The sequence below is a fragment of the Agelaius phoeniceus genome, chromosome 15, assembly GCF_051311805.1.
Source record: "Agelaius phoeniceus isolate bAgePho1 chromosome 15, bAgePho1.hap1, whole genome shotgun sequence".
NCBI classification, from domain to species: Eukaryota; Metazoa; Chordata; class Aves; order Passeriformes; family Icteridae; genus Agelaius; species Agelaius phoeniceus.
The window spans coordinates 11,757,551-11,774,195 of NC_135279.1; the positions used below are offsets into that span (position 1 = coordinate 11,757,551).

Genomic DNA, 16,645 nt, shown 5'->3' on the forward strand with positions numbered 1-16,645 from the left:
TTTTTGTATACTCAGCTGAGTTTACCTTGGTTTACTTGTTGCTTAAGCAAAGCTCTCTTGTGCTTCAGTGGAAGAACAAAAACAGTAAAATGTGTTAGCTAAGAGCAAATGAAGGTGAAAATGTCACAGATCTGAAAAAAATCCCTCTAGCCACCAAGCCTACGTCTATGCAATAGTGATTTGAAAAGTTGCTACTTATCATTTCCTTGGGAAGTGGGTAGGTTTTTCTGTTCCCTACTTTTCTGTGCACTGCTAACAGCCTTGAATCAGAATGAGATGAAGCACATTGGAAATGCCAAGAAACTAAGCCCAAAGTCCATTGCAGGCTTTTAAAATGACCTGTGGCTGTTCAGTGCTGATCATAATGACTGGCTAACTTGCTGCACCAGGGACTTTGATAAACAAAATTTCAGTTTTCCTTGTGCTTAGGGAAATCATTGCAGTGTTTGGACTGTTATATCAGGCACTTATCCAAAATGACTGCCACCTTAGAAATTATTGCCAGCCTTAGCTATGAATGTCATTGGTTTCTTGGGTCAAATCAAAACCTTCTTGTGCTGTTACAATAGATAATGTATTTCATGAGGATGCACAGAATGTGAAATATTTCATTTAAAAATCTGGATAAAGCTTGCAACAGATAGCTTAACTGTAATATAAGATATCAGTTAGGTTATCTCTGACAAGATATATGGATTTTGATCTTCCTTGGAGCAGCATCATAGGAAGGAAGAGAAACTGAATCAGTGATGGCGTTGAAAGGAGAAGAGGGAAAGCAGATGTTATTTCAAATCCAGTAGGTGCATATGATATAAGGAATTTTTTTTCACCCCTCACATGCTGGTAGTGCTTTATAAGGAAGAGCTACTGTTGACGAAGGACTTCATTTTGTCTTTCCCAGAGCAAGGACAGCTGACCACGCCGTGCTCGTGGCAGCAGAGTCTGATGGCTCCGCAGAAGGCTTGGAGCTGGTGAGAGGCGCCTCGAGCTCAAGGCGCGGCAGCTGCGCCGGGCAGGTGAGCGCTGCCCGCGTTCCCCGCACACCGGCACCTCCCCGGACCTGATGCATCAACTTTCCCCTTGTTCTCCGCACAAGCGCCGGCGCCCGCCGGGCTCGCCCAGCTCGCTCCCATCTCAGGGAGGGGGTGTGCAGGGGGGTTGAAGTGATGCTCGTGTGGGGCAGGACTGTGTCCGTCTGTCCCGCGGCTGGGGCAGGGCAGGGCAGGGCAGGGCAGAGCAGGCATGGCAGGGTAGGGCAGGCAAGGCAAGGCAGGGCAAGCAGGGTAGGGTAGGGCAGAGCGGGCAGGGCAGGGCAGGGCAGGGCAGAGCAGGCATGGCAGGGCAGGGCAGGGCAGAGCAGGCATGGCAGGGCAGGGCAGGGCAGGGCAGGCAGGGCAGGGCAGGCAGGGCAGGGTAGGGCAGGGCAGAACGGGCAGGGCAGAGCAGGCATGGCAGGGCAGGCACCGCGCTCTCGGCGGGGCGCCCGCAGCTCCCCGGCCGCCGGACCGAGCCGGGCGCTCCGCGGGCTCCGCCGGGAATGTCCCGGCTCCGGTGCCCGGCGGGGCCCCGAGGGACAGCGGGACAGCGGGCAGGGGCTGGCAGCCCCCGAGCACAGCGCTCGGCAGAGCCCCGGGACCGCGCCGGGCAGACGCGGCACCTGCCCGCTAAAGGCGAGTGGAAGTAGGGGAGAGGCGCCTGCTCCTGCTGCCGATCTCCTACGGGGCTCGCCCAAAATGTGTGTTACCTGCGTTTAATTAGTATTGCACAGCATCTCTGTGCCCGTCTGCCTAGAGCCGCGGTCTGCCGCCTGGTCCCTATAGGTACACACAGTCTATAGGCACACGCGCGTAGTGCTGCATCCTCTACACCCTGGCCAGCCTTCATTCATATTTATGCCGCCACTAAATATTCGATCAAAGGTTGAACGCTAACGCAGATCGGTTATATTTTTAATGTACGACCCTTAAAATAGACTGTTTTGTAAACTGCGAGTGCCTAAAGATGCTCGGCGCAGCCTCCCCCGGCCGCTCAGCCTCCCCCCCAGTAATAATAATGCTGCAGATTGTAGAAGGATTTGAGTCTGCAGCCAGAGAGAAAGGGATTAGGGCGAGAGCACTGGAAGTTAAATTGTGCTGCATATAAAAAATGGGCGGATTGGTCTCTAGATGAGAGCTTGGTACCACCTTCCTTTCTAAAATAAAATCTCTCTGGCATGAAGTCACAGCCTATTTCACATCCGGTTTACCCTGGGACGTATTACTACTGTCTTGGTAAAGAGAAAGCTTTTGTTGTATAGCGGCGGTCGGAATATTGGGAAGAGAAATTCGGGTGCTGAGCCCGGAGGAGCGGAGCAGCGGCGGCGATGGCCGAGGCGGAGTGAGCGGCGGAGCCGGAGCCGCGCAGCCTCCGCGCCGGCGGGCGGGCACCCGGCAGGGCAGCGGCGCCGCGGACCCGCGCCCGAGGGCTCCGGTAAGGGCGGCTGCTGGCTCGCACCCCCGGGCACACGCGGGCACCCCCGGACACAGGCGGGCACACGCGGACACACGGACGCACACGGACACGCGCCCGCGGCGCTCCGGGCGCTCCCGGCTGCGGGCACCGCGTCCAGCGCGCGGGCGGCTCCTCTGCTCTCCGTCCGCAGGTACCGCCGGATCGGGGTGGGTTTTTTTTTTTTCCCCCTCTATCCCTCCAGCTTGAAAATCCGCAGCGATCGATGGGCTTTGTCAATTCTCTTATTTATTTATTTTTTAGCGCGGACTGATTTCCGCCGGTCCCTCGCAGAAGGGTTTTGGGTTTGGGTTTTTCCCTCCCGCGGGCGCGGTGGGAGGGGTGGATGCTCCGGGCCGGGGGATGCAAAGTTGAAATGCCGGGAGGAAAACAAGTCTCGATTTAAGCCTCCGAGAGGAGCAAATCTCTCGCAGTGAGTCAAAATGCATCAAAATGCCCCCCTTTTACCCCCGATTTTGTTTTCAGTCGTGCCCCCCCCCCCCTTTTTTTTTTAATTTTTTTTTTTTTTTTTCCAGTGGGCGCTGCTGAAACGCTCCCAAAGCGTGGCTCTTGCTCCCATTTTGAATGGGAGAGCCGGCGCTGGTTTCTCAGGCGGTGCGGGCAGGGGAGGCCGGGGGCTGCTGGGCTTTAACGCTCAGTCAAAGCCTTAATTAACATTTGCTTTTTCCAGCTGCAAGAAACTTTCCTTCTTCGGGATTTATTGTGCCTGGATGGGTTTATCGAAGCAGGGGGTGGTGTTGGGAGAAGGGGAGCGAGCGTGAAGCTCAACAGATCAAAATAGTTCAGAATAATTCACTTTCCCTTCTTCATCTCGAGGAGCCTTTTGCAAAGGCAGAAGTTGGCAGGACCGGGGGAAGGTGATTTTTGAAGCCACAGATGTTGGCTTTCCCTTTGTAAAGGGGCTGATTCCAGGGCAAGTTAGGATGCAGTGTCGTCCCTGAAGATCTTTATCCACACTTTCCTGCCACAGCCAGCTCGTTCCTATTCAGTCAGATTAGCTCAGCCCCATCCAATGCATATCTGCCGATCATTTGGCTATAAACGCATTAATTATAGCTCATTGCTTACATACCACTTTGAAACGGTATTTTATTGATTTAAATTGTCCCTGAGAGTGTGCAGTGAATTGGGGGAGCTTTATTTAAAGCTACAACAACATTTCTATGAACAGTGCTTCATTTTCTCAGGCACGTAAAAACCCTTCCAATTCACTGCTGGGGGAAAACAGAGGATTTGTATTTGTTAACCTTATTTATGTAATGAATCCTAAAAATGGACTGTATTCCAGCACACTTTGAATTGATATGTAAAGGGACCTGCAACATCTCCTGGGCAGTTAGTTGAATCTGCAGCACTGATGCCACAAATATCAGCTAACTTTTTATTTTATAGTTTATTAGAAAGCAGAAGTAACTTTGTGAGTTTGTTACGTCTTACTCAAAGGTAAACTGAGAGTAACTCGGTGAAGTCTGGAGAGAGTACAGGAGATGTTTGGAGAGGAGGAGGAGAAGGCTGCTAATGCAGAAACATTTCCTAGCAGCATTCAGAGACTGGTAGAGATTCAGGAGAGAGTTAGTGTGTAGGTTGTCAGCACATGGTTTCATTATGAATTGTGTCCTTTAGCCCTAAAGTGTGCCTATGTAGCAGCAAATCATAGAGTTAGAATCTGCTCATTTTAGTCTTTTTCTGATGCTGTATTTCAGGGAAGAGGAGGGTTGTTCTATCTCTAGAAGAAAGTTGCTCCCATCACATCAAAGCAGAGCAGTGGTTGTGAGGAAAGCACCACTCTCCTCAGTCACACAACCACACTCTGACACCTTCCCAGAGGTTTGGAAGGGTTCAGGCTGGTGCAAGTCAAACAAAAAAGACAATTACACTTGGTTATCTGGAATGCAATGGAGGTGCCTTGACACATTTTCAACTCAGGGCAGAAACTGAGTAAGAATTGCCACAGAGTTTGGGGACAGCAGCTTTTACTTGTAATTGTTTTTGCTAAAGTTCAAGAGTAATGCATAAAGAATACACCCTTACACAAAATAAATAATACCACACCCCATCCTCGGTCTGTGGGTCTAAAAGTCAAAGGTAACCAGGAGAGCAGCCAAGGCCATGCACCCATATTCAGAATGGCATCAGCTCTGCTCTTGTGAGGTCATTGCCTGACATCAAATTATTCTGCAGAAGTTTCCAATGTCAGATTTTTTTGCCTAATACCTGTTTTAATGTGGGGATGTTAATGGTTATTTTCCTTCTAGTTCCAGAGTCCACCATGAAGAGATTCCTGGTGCTTTGTGACTGCCTCTGGGCCTGGAGCCTCCTCCTGAATGCACTGACTGAGAGAAGGTGGGGAGATATTTTCTAATGCACCAACATATTCCAGGAGCCTTTAATTTAATGTAGCAGCATAAGACAAGTACTGCATGGGCTGCAGAACCCCTGAGTGTATTGAGGGAAGTTAATCCCTGCTCAAGTCCCACATAAGTGGGACTAATCTAAGTGAAGTTCAAAAGAAAACTACAATTTGTTCGCATGAAACTTTTTTGTTCAATACGGTGAAGAGAATAAGCAAAAGCTTTCTGAAAACAAATTGAAACTAATCTACCTCTTAAACACCTGTGCAATCTTTTTCTATTCTTATATAAAGACTACTCAGAAATACAATTTTCTTCAGAGGGGAAAAAAGTATAATAAAGGGTTATTTTTAATCTAATTTAAGTGCTTTCAGTAACTTTATTGTGCCTGCAAGCAGAGGCATAATTTAACTTTGTCAGTCAGGACTGTGTGCTAACTTAGTAGTTGTATTGAAAATCTGAAGTAGATCTTCTGCTGAAGGGGGACTGCTTGCGTGGAGAAGAATTTGTAAGCTCAAAGCCCAAAGTTATGCTTGACAGACCATTCTGCACTGAGTATTTGTGAAATATTTGGTGAAATCATAATCTAAAAATAATGTTAGTATTAAGAAAAATCTGTAACCATACAACACCTCATCAAACAACTATTAGCAGAGACTATAAAGCAGTTTGGAATATGCTTGAAGTGCTGCCTGCAATTCAAAATTCAGTGAAGACATTTAAGAAGACTCTCAGATGTATTTTTGTATTATAAAAAACATTGATGTGCTTGTCAATGATGTTACCTAATGACCAGAAAGCAGTAGAATATTTCTATTGTCAATAGTGATCTCTAAAAGATGTATTTGTGCCTTGATCTCCACAGTGTCTTCTTGTGCATTTACAGTTCTAGAGGAACTTCTTTTCTAACTGCCTTGAATATTTTACATTTGTGTGGAGTGGTAATGGATAAAGGTTCATCTCCACAAGCATTTCCTTTAAAAAAAAAATAAGAGAGGGTGATTCATATAACAGCTGCTGTATCAAATACTCTTTAAGGAAAAAAAAACCTTTTATTTTTATAATTTATTAAGATTTGAAGTATTCCTGTAGTGCTTCATCTGACCTAACTAGAGAATTTTGTGAAAACACATTTATTCTATAGATATTTGCACATATATCTGTGTACATATATTTATTGTAGCTGTAATGGGTGCATGTGCATTGTTAATGTGAGAATTAAAACACATTGGACCAGAGTTTAGAAATCCAATGGTGTGTCAGGAATATAATGACCTGTAGATGGAGTCCGTGCACAGTTTTTTATGAGACTGGGGTTTAATGTGAAAACACAATTGCATGCAGTAATTTTTTCTTCAAAATGTACACACCTCACATGAAGTAGATCTGGGTTTAAAGCCCTTTTGTCATTGTCAGTTGCCTTGCTTTCCCTCTGTTAGTGCTTTATGATAAAAAACAGCTGCTAAATTAAATAAGGTGTCTTTTTTACAGAAAGACAGTCTTCCCATGTCACACTTATCATAAAAAAGCCCTGCAATAGGACTATTTTAATATGTGTGTTTTGAATGAAAAATCCCAATCCCTCTGGAGTTACAGCCTACTCCAAATGTGCAGAAATGTTCAGAATCTTCCTGTTGTGCCCATGTCAGTTCAACCCCACGGTGCTTTTTACCTTGGCTAAGATGGTGGCAAGAGCAGGTGAGGGCCCTGCCAGATGGGACTTGCACATGGGAGTGGGGCACAAGTGCACTGCCTCCTGCCCATCTTCCTGCTGCTCCTCACAAACACACTCAGTTATTTACCATTAACATTTCTGAAGTGGTTTTGTATCCTTTTTCCACCTCAATACTGATGACCTTCTGCTATCCTTGAGATATGTATGAAGAGCAGCTTTTTTCCTGACAATGAGTGTTAATTTAAAATTTCATCCACTAAAGGTCATGTGTTGAAATTCTGGGGAAGGTGTATGAGGAAAGATCCTTTAAAAGATAAAATGCTTGCTATAGAGACAGCAGGAGAACTTGTTATTTGGTAAGATAGAGGGAGCATAAAAAAATATTGTCTGTGACTTAAAATTCAATTGTAGGCATGATCAATAAATATAAATCAACCTACTTTTTTATTAAATGAAGTTGTATGATATTGTTAGAAGAAATTAATACTATTTTTTAAAAAATGTTAGGTATTTTGCCTTTTCATTAGAAATAATGATTTCTATGCATTAAAACATACCACCCTATGGAAATAAACCAAAAATTATTCAAACTTTGGTGGATGTCAGTCCTGAAACTGATCTAAATTTGTAGTGTTAAATACTCAAACCTGTTCTGCAAAATTAACCTGGAAGCACTTCCAGGTCCCTATGTATGTACAGGGTATCCTTCCTCCTTCCCTCTGTGTTTGATCCAAGTGGAACACAAGTGTGGGATACACAAAGGATGTCAGACTGATGCAGCTCACAGAAAAAAGGTTTCAGAGGTATTTTAACAGAACCTGATCATTTTGTGCACCATATTCCTCCTGAGAGGGTCTTTGGTGGTTAGAGCAGGAAGGGCTGGCAGGGCACCAAGAATCACATACCCCAAACAGAAAACAGGCTGACCAGTGGAAGAGTCACTTTTGTCACTAGAGCTGGTCCTAAAGGAAGTGTTTGGTGCTGCACTGTTTCTCCAGTTCAGCAGTAATGTGTGCAATAAAATGATGTTTTGAAAAGCAGCACTTTTGCTTTTCCCCCTGATGAGTCCACGTGTTTGTAATGGAAGTCTTCTCAGCCATGAATGAAAAACCACTGCTGGGTTAGGATTTAAGACAAGTGTAATCTATGATTAAGGGAATCATCTGTGACAGGGTATTAGGTAAAGGTCTCAGATTTAAGAAAAAGGTTGATTCTGGTGTCATCTACAGCAGACAGAAACCATTAAGCCTAAGGATTTCATTCTGATTTGTATTGATGGAAGTAAGATTTTGGTAGCTGAGTTCAAAGAGCTTTAATTTTATCCTTCTTCAAGTAAAATTTCAGGACCTTTGACTGAGTTAGAGATATACATAGGGATCTATCAGGGAAGCTTTATAGACACAAGAGATTTTCATAACAGCAGATGGTTTTGTTACGTATTTGAAAGGCAAAGATGGAGATATTCCTCCAAATCTAACTGCTACAGGAAAATGAAAAATAAAAGCAAAATTACATCTACTTCTGTATTTAAAAAGAAGATATCTCTATTTCTGTCAGTATTTTTCAGTGTTCTTAATTACTGTATCTTTCTTTGTATGCAAACCATATAGAGCTATTATGAATTAAACACACTACTCTTGGCTGACAAACGAGCATTTTCCTGAGGAAAACACATATTAGCACATTATAAACATTAAGGAATAATGAGGGAAACATTAAGGAACTGGCATTCTATTTGTTCACCATTTATGTAGGGGCACTGATTTTTTATCATTTTAAAATCTTACAATTGAAGGAGAAAATAGAAACATGCAAGAACTCTGCAAAGCACTCCAACCTGGTTATACAGAGGAGGTTATGTGACCATAAACCTGCATGAGCGAGATTAAATGGATTTTGGAATTACTGTTTCCTAAGGTTATTGGTGGATTACTGTTTTTCAGTGTTAACTGTTGTGTATTTCAGCTATGGCCAAACCTCATCACAAGATGAGCTTAAAGACAACACCACAGTGTTCACCAGAATATTGGATCGTCTCCTGGACGGCTACGACAACCGCTTGAGACCAGGACTGGGAGGTGTGTTGTATTATGATTTTCAATGTTACATGATAGATAAAAAATCAGTTAAAATATTATCATTTTTCCCTGCTATACTTGTTTTAATTCTGTTTATATATACACATAAAGTAATGCTGATATATAGCTTTTTTTCCCCAAAAGCCATGCCTTCCCTGTCTTTTGCATACTTGGTTTTCTCACACATATACCCAAAAGAAGAAGAAAATGGTTCACAATTCAAGAACACCTCTGAATGGGTAATAAAACTTTGAATGTATAAAGAATAGAAGATAAAAAATACAACCTGTGACCTGACAAATGACAAGTTGATGAATGAGGCCTAAATAGGCCTCATATATCTATGACTATTTTCATGAGGATTTGTTTTTTTTAAAGTGAAAGTATCAATCTATCCTAGTAGATTGTCTCAGAGAAGTTTTTAAGATTTTTTTTCCCTACTTAGATATGTAAGGATTTCTTTCTGTAACATTTTTTCTTCACAGTTTGATAAAAATGTCTTTCTTCTTCTGCTCTTGGTGCTGAATGCAGAGAAAGGCATAAAACCACACAGCAATTATGTCTTTATAAAAGCATTGTTACAAAACCTGGTCTTCATCAGCATCTCTGTGTTCACTCTTTGATTTGTTCTACTGTGACATGGTCCCAAAATTGGGTCTTAAAAGCTTACTGTTCGCAAACATGGAAATTCTAAATGGACAAGCACAAATCTATTATTTCCAGCGCATGGAAACGTTGGCTTTACTTCTTTCAGACATCCTTTTTCTGTTTTCCTTTTGGACTTTTCTGATAAAATAAAACAGAGCAACCCACCCCACAAAATATAGTTCAGAGTGTTTTCCTGTACTCACTCTCAGAGAACTGCAGTATAGGGGGGTATCACATTAGGAATTCTTCTATCATCTCCTGTGGATGAAATGGAAGGTAATTAAGTGTAAGGTTATTCTGTGGTTTGAGGCTACCATCCTGCAACTGTTCTTGAATTGTGAGCCAGGCTCTTCAATAAACTGACTTCACTGATTTTGAGGAATGGCTAAAGATAAAATTCTGATTAAAAAGTATTAATTACCACATTTAAAAATGTCCTGGTTTATAAATCTTTTTGTGCCATTTCAGGTAATAGACAACAAAATAAGAGCAATTTTTAACTTTTATCTGCCCGTATTATTGCCTGCTTTCTTGTGAACCCTTGACCTAGGGTAGATAAATGTTCCTTTATTCTTTGTTTAATGGAACTGTAGAGTTCAGTCTATCACAGTAAATAAAGCACAGAAGGCAATAAATAAATGAGACTGTAAACTGAGTCTGGTACATGTCTACAAGAAAAATCTGAGCATATGATGATTTCTTATGTGAGTTTTATCACTACTATGATGTTTTTAACAGATACTAGAAGGGGAAACAAAGGGAGATGCAGGGAAAGGATTTTCTCTCACTCTGGATTGCAATTTAGAGAACTAAGCATATCAGTATCAGCTCCTATGTCTGTGTCTTCATAGAGATGTTTCTGAATTCAGACTTCAAAGGTCTACTCATGAAAGAATCATCTGGTCCAGTTAAAGCTTACTCCTGAGAGAAAGGAAATTAACCTCTTCACAAAGTTAAATGGCAATGTCCAAGGCTTTTGAAAGCAACAATGAGTGATGGGAAATATGGGATGGAGGGAAGGAGGGATTGGAGTAGTTTCTCTAATTAAGTGTTAGAGAAATTTAAATAATCTTTGCATCCATCCTTTTTTGAATTGTGTTCCCAATTCCTGCCTGTAAACAAGAACCTTGAATTAATAATTTTCCTTCTGCACAGTATACTATATTTTCATGGCGTCAGATCAGCAAATTTCTATCTTATGTTTGTCAGCTTTGAACACTAGAAATAAGAGTACCATGGCTTTAAAAAAACTCCAACATGTGATTAAAGTGTGAGCAGTAAATTAATGTTTGAAATCAAGTATAGTAAGAAGCAGATAAACTCTTTTGACTATTGAGTAAGGCTTTATTGAAAATATATAAATTATAGATTTCAAAAACTGGGGACAAATTCCTAGTTTTATAGGCATAACCTGATGTTTTCAGTCCTGGTAGCAACTTATAATAAAGGGTGTGCTCAGGAATTTGGAAATCCACATCTTCAAAATCTCCTTTCTAAGGTATCTAAATCTGAGTGAAGAACCTCAGGATGACTCAATTTTGACAGCTAAGTTAGATTCTCGGTATAATGGGAAAATGTATTCTTGAAATGTTCCATGCATAAAAATATTCAGTGACAAATCTAAATCAATATATAAAATATAGCATGGGTTTTGGAGTTGGAAGTTCAGTAGCCATCCATCATAGCATGATTTGATACTGGAAATTTTAAAATGCATGGACAAGCAGTGGTTTCGTTTTTCTTTGCAACATCAGTGATGGCTTAGTGTTAAATATTTTGATCAGAACACAATTTTTATCCACTCTGAAGCAAAAGTCAAGAAATCTACCGATGTAACAATATTTTTAGATGTGTATTATATCTAAAAATATATAATTATTTCTATAATTATATAAAAATTACTAGCTCTAAAATGGATTCCTTCAGTTTTAGCTGTGATGTAGCTATCGGAGAGTTTAAGAGGCCAGAGAACCTCATTATATCTTATGTTGATAAATTTCATGCTGTTAGGCACAGTGTACATCTGTGTATCACTGAGGGCACTATAGCATTTTTCCAATCATCCAACACTGTCTATTCCATTCTTTCTAAGCCTTCTGAGAAGCAGCAGCTGAAGTAAAACAATGCCTGGTGCAGTCTCTTACAGAAAAGGGCACATTGGGGGAAACTCTGGTTATCCCAGTACAGCCTCTCCTCCCGTAGTGCAGGTTTTCAAATCTGTACACCCACAGAAACAGAAAATAAACCAATTTCTCTTTCTTGCCTATGGAATAAAAGGTAGATGATAGTTCCTTCAGTAAGGTTATTTGGTTTTTCTTCCTTGCCATTATGTATGAAGAATTCAGTGATGAAAAGCTATCTCTAGTTGCTGAAAAATTGTAATGAATTGTGAAAGGGATTTGATCTTGATCTTGGTTCTACTTATTTAGAGGAGTAAATGAATCCTTTTTGAAATAAACACGATGATGTTTTTCAATCTCAAGTTTGCAAACATCCTGTGAGTGTGGTGAACAGTTTCACTGTTTGGTAGAAGTGCTCTGGTGCAGCCAATGAGGCACCATGAAGCCAAGAGCAACCATCTGGAGAAATCTCATGGCAAAGATTCATTGGAGAGCTGTTCTATGTATTCATGGGAAAGCCAGGGTAAAAGGTGGAGCATTAAGATAAGGAAAGATTTAGAGGTGTTGAGTTTTGAATCACTCTTTGAGCATGCACAGAATAAGTACCAGACTACAAATAACTCTGCCCTGCCTTTTTTTGCATCTTGAGGTATTACTTCAAAAGGAAAACTAAATGTCACATATGGTCCATAAAGAGTATGGGAATGGAAGTTACCATCAGATAACCCAAGAAGGCCATATCTGAAGTTAAATGAGAACCTCTGAGCAGTTTGCCATTAAACAAGGGGGAAAGAAAGAATTATTTCTCATTAACCAGAATATTATACAGTGGAGCTGGTGACCCACAGGGAAAATTATAGTGATTGAATGTGCTTGTTATTCAAAAAATGGCATCATTGATAAAATTAATCTGATTACTTTTTAAAAGAGCATGCAACACCATGTTATGCATTAGCACATTTGCACTTCTTATCAATAATTATTGATATAAATTATGTTATTTACTTGTTTTGCCTCCTTCATATGTGGGCTTAGTCACTTAGGCAGACACTGCTAGGAAATAGCATCTGTTGTACCCATCCATAAACATGAACAAATAGTTACATTTAGTTATTTATGCATGGAAAATAGAACTTCCAAAATGAATGTAAAAATGTTGTGAATGATACTAGAGGACACCTATTGACTCTATGAGAGGATAATCATTTACAAAAAGCAAGGAGGTGGATTTGCAGAGAGTAACATATTGAAGCTGAAAAGAGGAAATCATGTCAGACATTAGGGGGAAAAAACAGAGGGAAGTCACTGAGGTAATGGCATAATTTTCTGTGGAAGCTGCCTGGTTTGTAGAACTAGAGGTGATAAAAAATGGCCTAAATAATAAAGATGCTGATCTCTATTCAAATATACAGTCCTGAAAAAACCAAAGGATCAAACAGAAATAAGAAGCACAATTCACTTCAGTGTCTAGTGATCTCTCCTCGTAGTGCACTGTGTCTAGAAGAGCAATAAAAAAGGGTGGAAAAAATAAGTTCCTCTACCAGGTTTGAAGTGCCACAGGGAGACAGGGAAGACTTGCTTAGGGCAGGTTGTATTTGGTGATGAGATTCATTTACATGAAATCAGGGGCAGTTACGGATTTTCTAAGACTGTTACGATTTTCATCTCATCTCCCTAAAACTAAAGGATCCACATGCTCTGAGACCTTTTAAATCAGAATAAAGGTAAATGTGGCTTATACCTTTGGAAGGGATTTTGTAGTAGAAAGGTTAATACAGAACAAACAACAATGAGTTTGATTTGAGAGACCAGAATCTTCCTGAATTAGATTTGGTTTTACTGTTGGGTTGAATGCTCGGTAGATCACCCCAAGTAGATTATCAACTTGAATATTGGACAGAATTATACTTATTTTATGCTGTCAGTAAAAGATATTTGTTGATGTCTCCTGTGTGATGTTTATCAAGATTGAGTGGGGCTGTCCTTAAGTGGATGTCAGTCAATCTCAGGCAATTCATTACTTCCACAGAGTGGAAGGGATGGGAAATGAACCTCATGGTATTATGTGAATTAGATTTTAAGTTTCAGTGATATGAGAACATTATATATAAACATAAATTTCCTCTTGGCTATTGAAGTCCCAATGGAAATTGTTGGATTTTTACATATCTGAGCTAATATAAAGTTTAGGGAAAATAAGGGATTTGTTTGTATGCATAATAAAAAGTTAAACTTAAATGATTCTACTCTAAATGAAAAGACCTCACCCCTACACATTATTCTACATATTATACACATAAGTAAAGGAGGACCAGATGCTACACTTGACTTTGTAAAATTGAGGGGGCTGATTTCTGTCTTTTTTTCCACTCTGTAGGCACCAGATTAATGCAAAGACAATTGTAAAAAACCTTAGAAAACCCTAGGAAAATAGATTTAATACATGAGTGGGGAGGTAGGTAGGATGTGAGCAGCTTTGAGCTGTTGATTGGCATGTGCAGGTCCCAGTAACCTCAGCACAGACTGCAGTGGCTGATCACAGCTCACTCTTCTCCCTTTTGGTCTGCTCTTACTAATGCAGCAGCACAAAATTCCTAGGAGTGCATTTGTTGTTGTTCTTCAATCAAAATACCTCATGGGACACAGCTGGGCTGATTAGCCTAAGTGTACAGGTATCACAATTCCTTTCATTCAAAGCCAGAGGAAATGTCTCCTCCATATAAATAATTATAGCACAGACAGACATGAGACACAGAGGAAGAACAAGTGCATTACCAAAAAATGGAATTAACTTCAGCCACCAACATGTGCAATTCAAATAAACCTTGTGCTCAAATACTGGCAGATCAGAAAGGGAAATATTTCATGTATGGTCTCTCCTGATAAATAGGCTTATTTCCTGCTGTTAAAATAAACCTGTATTTCTTATTTTGTTCTCTGTTTATAATCCAGTCACAATTCTAGCAATAATGAGATCCCTGGGAGTTTAAATCAAAATATTTATTGTTACTAATTTTGAGTTTACGCTAGTCTAGCATGGTTAGCAAAACACATTATTTGTTAACAGTAAAATTACAGCAGTTGAGGTTGACTGATGCTTTCATAGCTGTACCTGGATCAATTGCCCAAAGCTGTGTTCCACAGTGTCTGGGTGTGGTGCTCAGCTGCTTTTTTGCTGCTCAGTAACTGCTTGGACCCTGTGATTGCCTTACAGTCAAACCAGTGAGTCATTATTAATTTCCTTAGGGCTTTTGACTGCAATTGTTACATGTTCTACAGATATCCCTACATTACTTACTCCTGGTTCATGAAACAGATGTCACAGTCAAGAGGCAGTTGTGCATCTTTAGAGCTGCTGGATTTCCCTTCAGCAATCCCATCAGCTCCTGACCTGAGCCTGGTTTGGGCAATAAGACTTTTCTCCAGTTCTCAGGAATATTGTGAAGGTTTTGAATCCAGCTCAGGATTCGTGGCTCCTGAAAAAAACATTCTGAGCATTTGCAGCACAATTTGAGCCTTCCCATGGTAATCAAGATGCAAATTGAACATGGGTAACCTTGATTCTAAATATATATATAGCTCAACTGTATTAGTAAACACATGTCCTTTGCAGGAGTGACTCAGAACTTCTGAAGCACTTAACTAAGCACAGTTGAATCATCTAATTAGTGAAACAGTAAACAAAAATTTCAAAACTTCCATATGGCTTTGGAGCTAGTAATCTCTTTCTGTACTTTGATACACCCTTTTTCATTGGTCTTGAAAGTGAGGCACACACCAAAGGAAAAAAAAAAGTCGTGGTCTGTACATTGATTTATCTGCATTTGAGGGGATTAGGTGCACTGCAAAAGTGTAATCAGTGTTAAGATAACAATCTCATCTGAGTTCACAATCTGAATTTTCTAATTTTCATGTGATTTATGTGCCACTTAAAATACTTTCAATATTGTTCAGAAATAAAAAGCATCACTTATTTTTTCACTCCCTTGGAAATCTTCCTTCTTAGTGCAAAAGTCTCAAGTTTCCATTTTGTGTCCTCAAGTGGTTGCCTTAAGCACCAGCCTCTCTTCTATGATTACATGTCTCCCAAAGCCAGAATTGAGGATAGCACATGGTATGACTGACTCAAAGAGCATATTCTGTGTTTGTGCAGGCAAACCAGCTGAATTATATTAAACAGAACCTTGCTCAGAGCTGGGACCCTTAAGGGACTCACCACCCCTGTGTGTTTGAAGAGCTTCTAGAATCTTCTCTCTCCCGAAGTGCCTCAGAGGAAAGAGGACAAGAGGAGTGAGGACCCAGGATGAAAGATCTTTAAAAAGCCATTTGAGATTCACTTTCCAGTATGTGAGAGGCTGATAGGGTTCAGGATGGGCTCAGTTTCTCAGTGCTAAGGAAAGGTGATTGGGTAGCTGGAGTCCCCTCAGCAATGTTTTACCTGTGGAACCTCCCTGTCCTTTTTCTGTTCCCACATGACCTGAACTGAGCTGAGCCTCCTCAACTTCTGGGACAGGGATGGGCTAAAGGACAGAATCCTTTCCTCCCAATGCCTCTTTCCAGAAAGTCACATTCTCACCATGAGCTGCTTTAAGTCCAGAGACAATTAGATGTCAAGAAAATACTGAAATTTCTTTAAGTCAATTAAAAAGTTTGTAAATAACTATAATGTCACATATTAATTCAACTGGACACCTAAGGAGGAAATTTCACCCTATCCAGTGCTTTTCTCAATAGTCACTGTATTTTGTACACCTCTCAGTCACAGATATAAAGAATAAAAATAATATAAAGCAGTTCAGCCACATCACAGTATTTTACTTTCCTTGATTTTGAATAATAAATTGGCAATGTCACCATTTTAATGAGTCCTGAAGATTGCTTTTGATACCACCTAATTTTTGCATTAATTTATTAACAGAATATAGTTCATCAGCTGCATTCCTAGAGCAACAGTAGAATCAAATCTAATATTACCTTTTGATTTTTTGCTGTCTCACAAAAGGACATTTTATTGTATCTATACTAGCTATTTATAGGAAACTGTTTCCATTTTTATATCTTTAGAATTTGCACACTTCTTGAATGAAAGTGAAAGACCTGAATGAGCAGTGTGGACACTGATTCTCTTTGGAACTTTTGCACAGATACAGAAATGTAAATTGTAACTGGCTGCTTAATCCTGAGTTCATTTTCTTCCCTTCAGTCAGAATTTTCTTGTCAGATGGAACAAATTTTATATAAACTGTCCAAAGTCTTTCGAAATCA

At 40.6% G+C, this 16,645-nt stretch overlaps 1 protein-coding gene across 5 annotated transcripts in view; it reads left to right on the forward strand.

Moving 5' to 3' along the window:
• The first annotated feature begins 929 nt into the window (after positions 1-929).
• The window catches only part of GABRA1 (gamma-aminobutyric acid type A receptor subunit alpha1), a 40,835-nt gene continuing 25,119 nt past the window's right edge, over positions 930-16,645 (forward strand). Inside the window, exons 1-3 of one of the 5 annotated variants that reach the window (XM_054642666.2) lie at positions 930-1,016; positions 4,764-4,851; positions 8,500-8,612. In XM_054642666.2, the coding sequence (XP_054498641.1) occupies positions 4,778-4,851; positions 8,500-8,612 (187 nt within the window). In that variant the 5' untranslated portion in view covers positions 930-1,016; positions 4,764-4,777. Of the gene's footprint in view, positions 1,017-2,129; positions 2,658-2,796; positions 2,921-4,763; positions 4,852-8,499; positions 8,613-16,645 lie in introns of those variants that run through there. The other 4 variants (XM_077186640.1, XM_077186638.1, XM_054642665.2 and 1 more) reach the window with 4 other exon arrangements.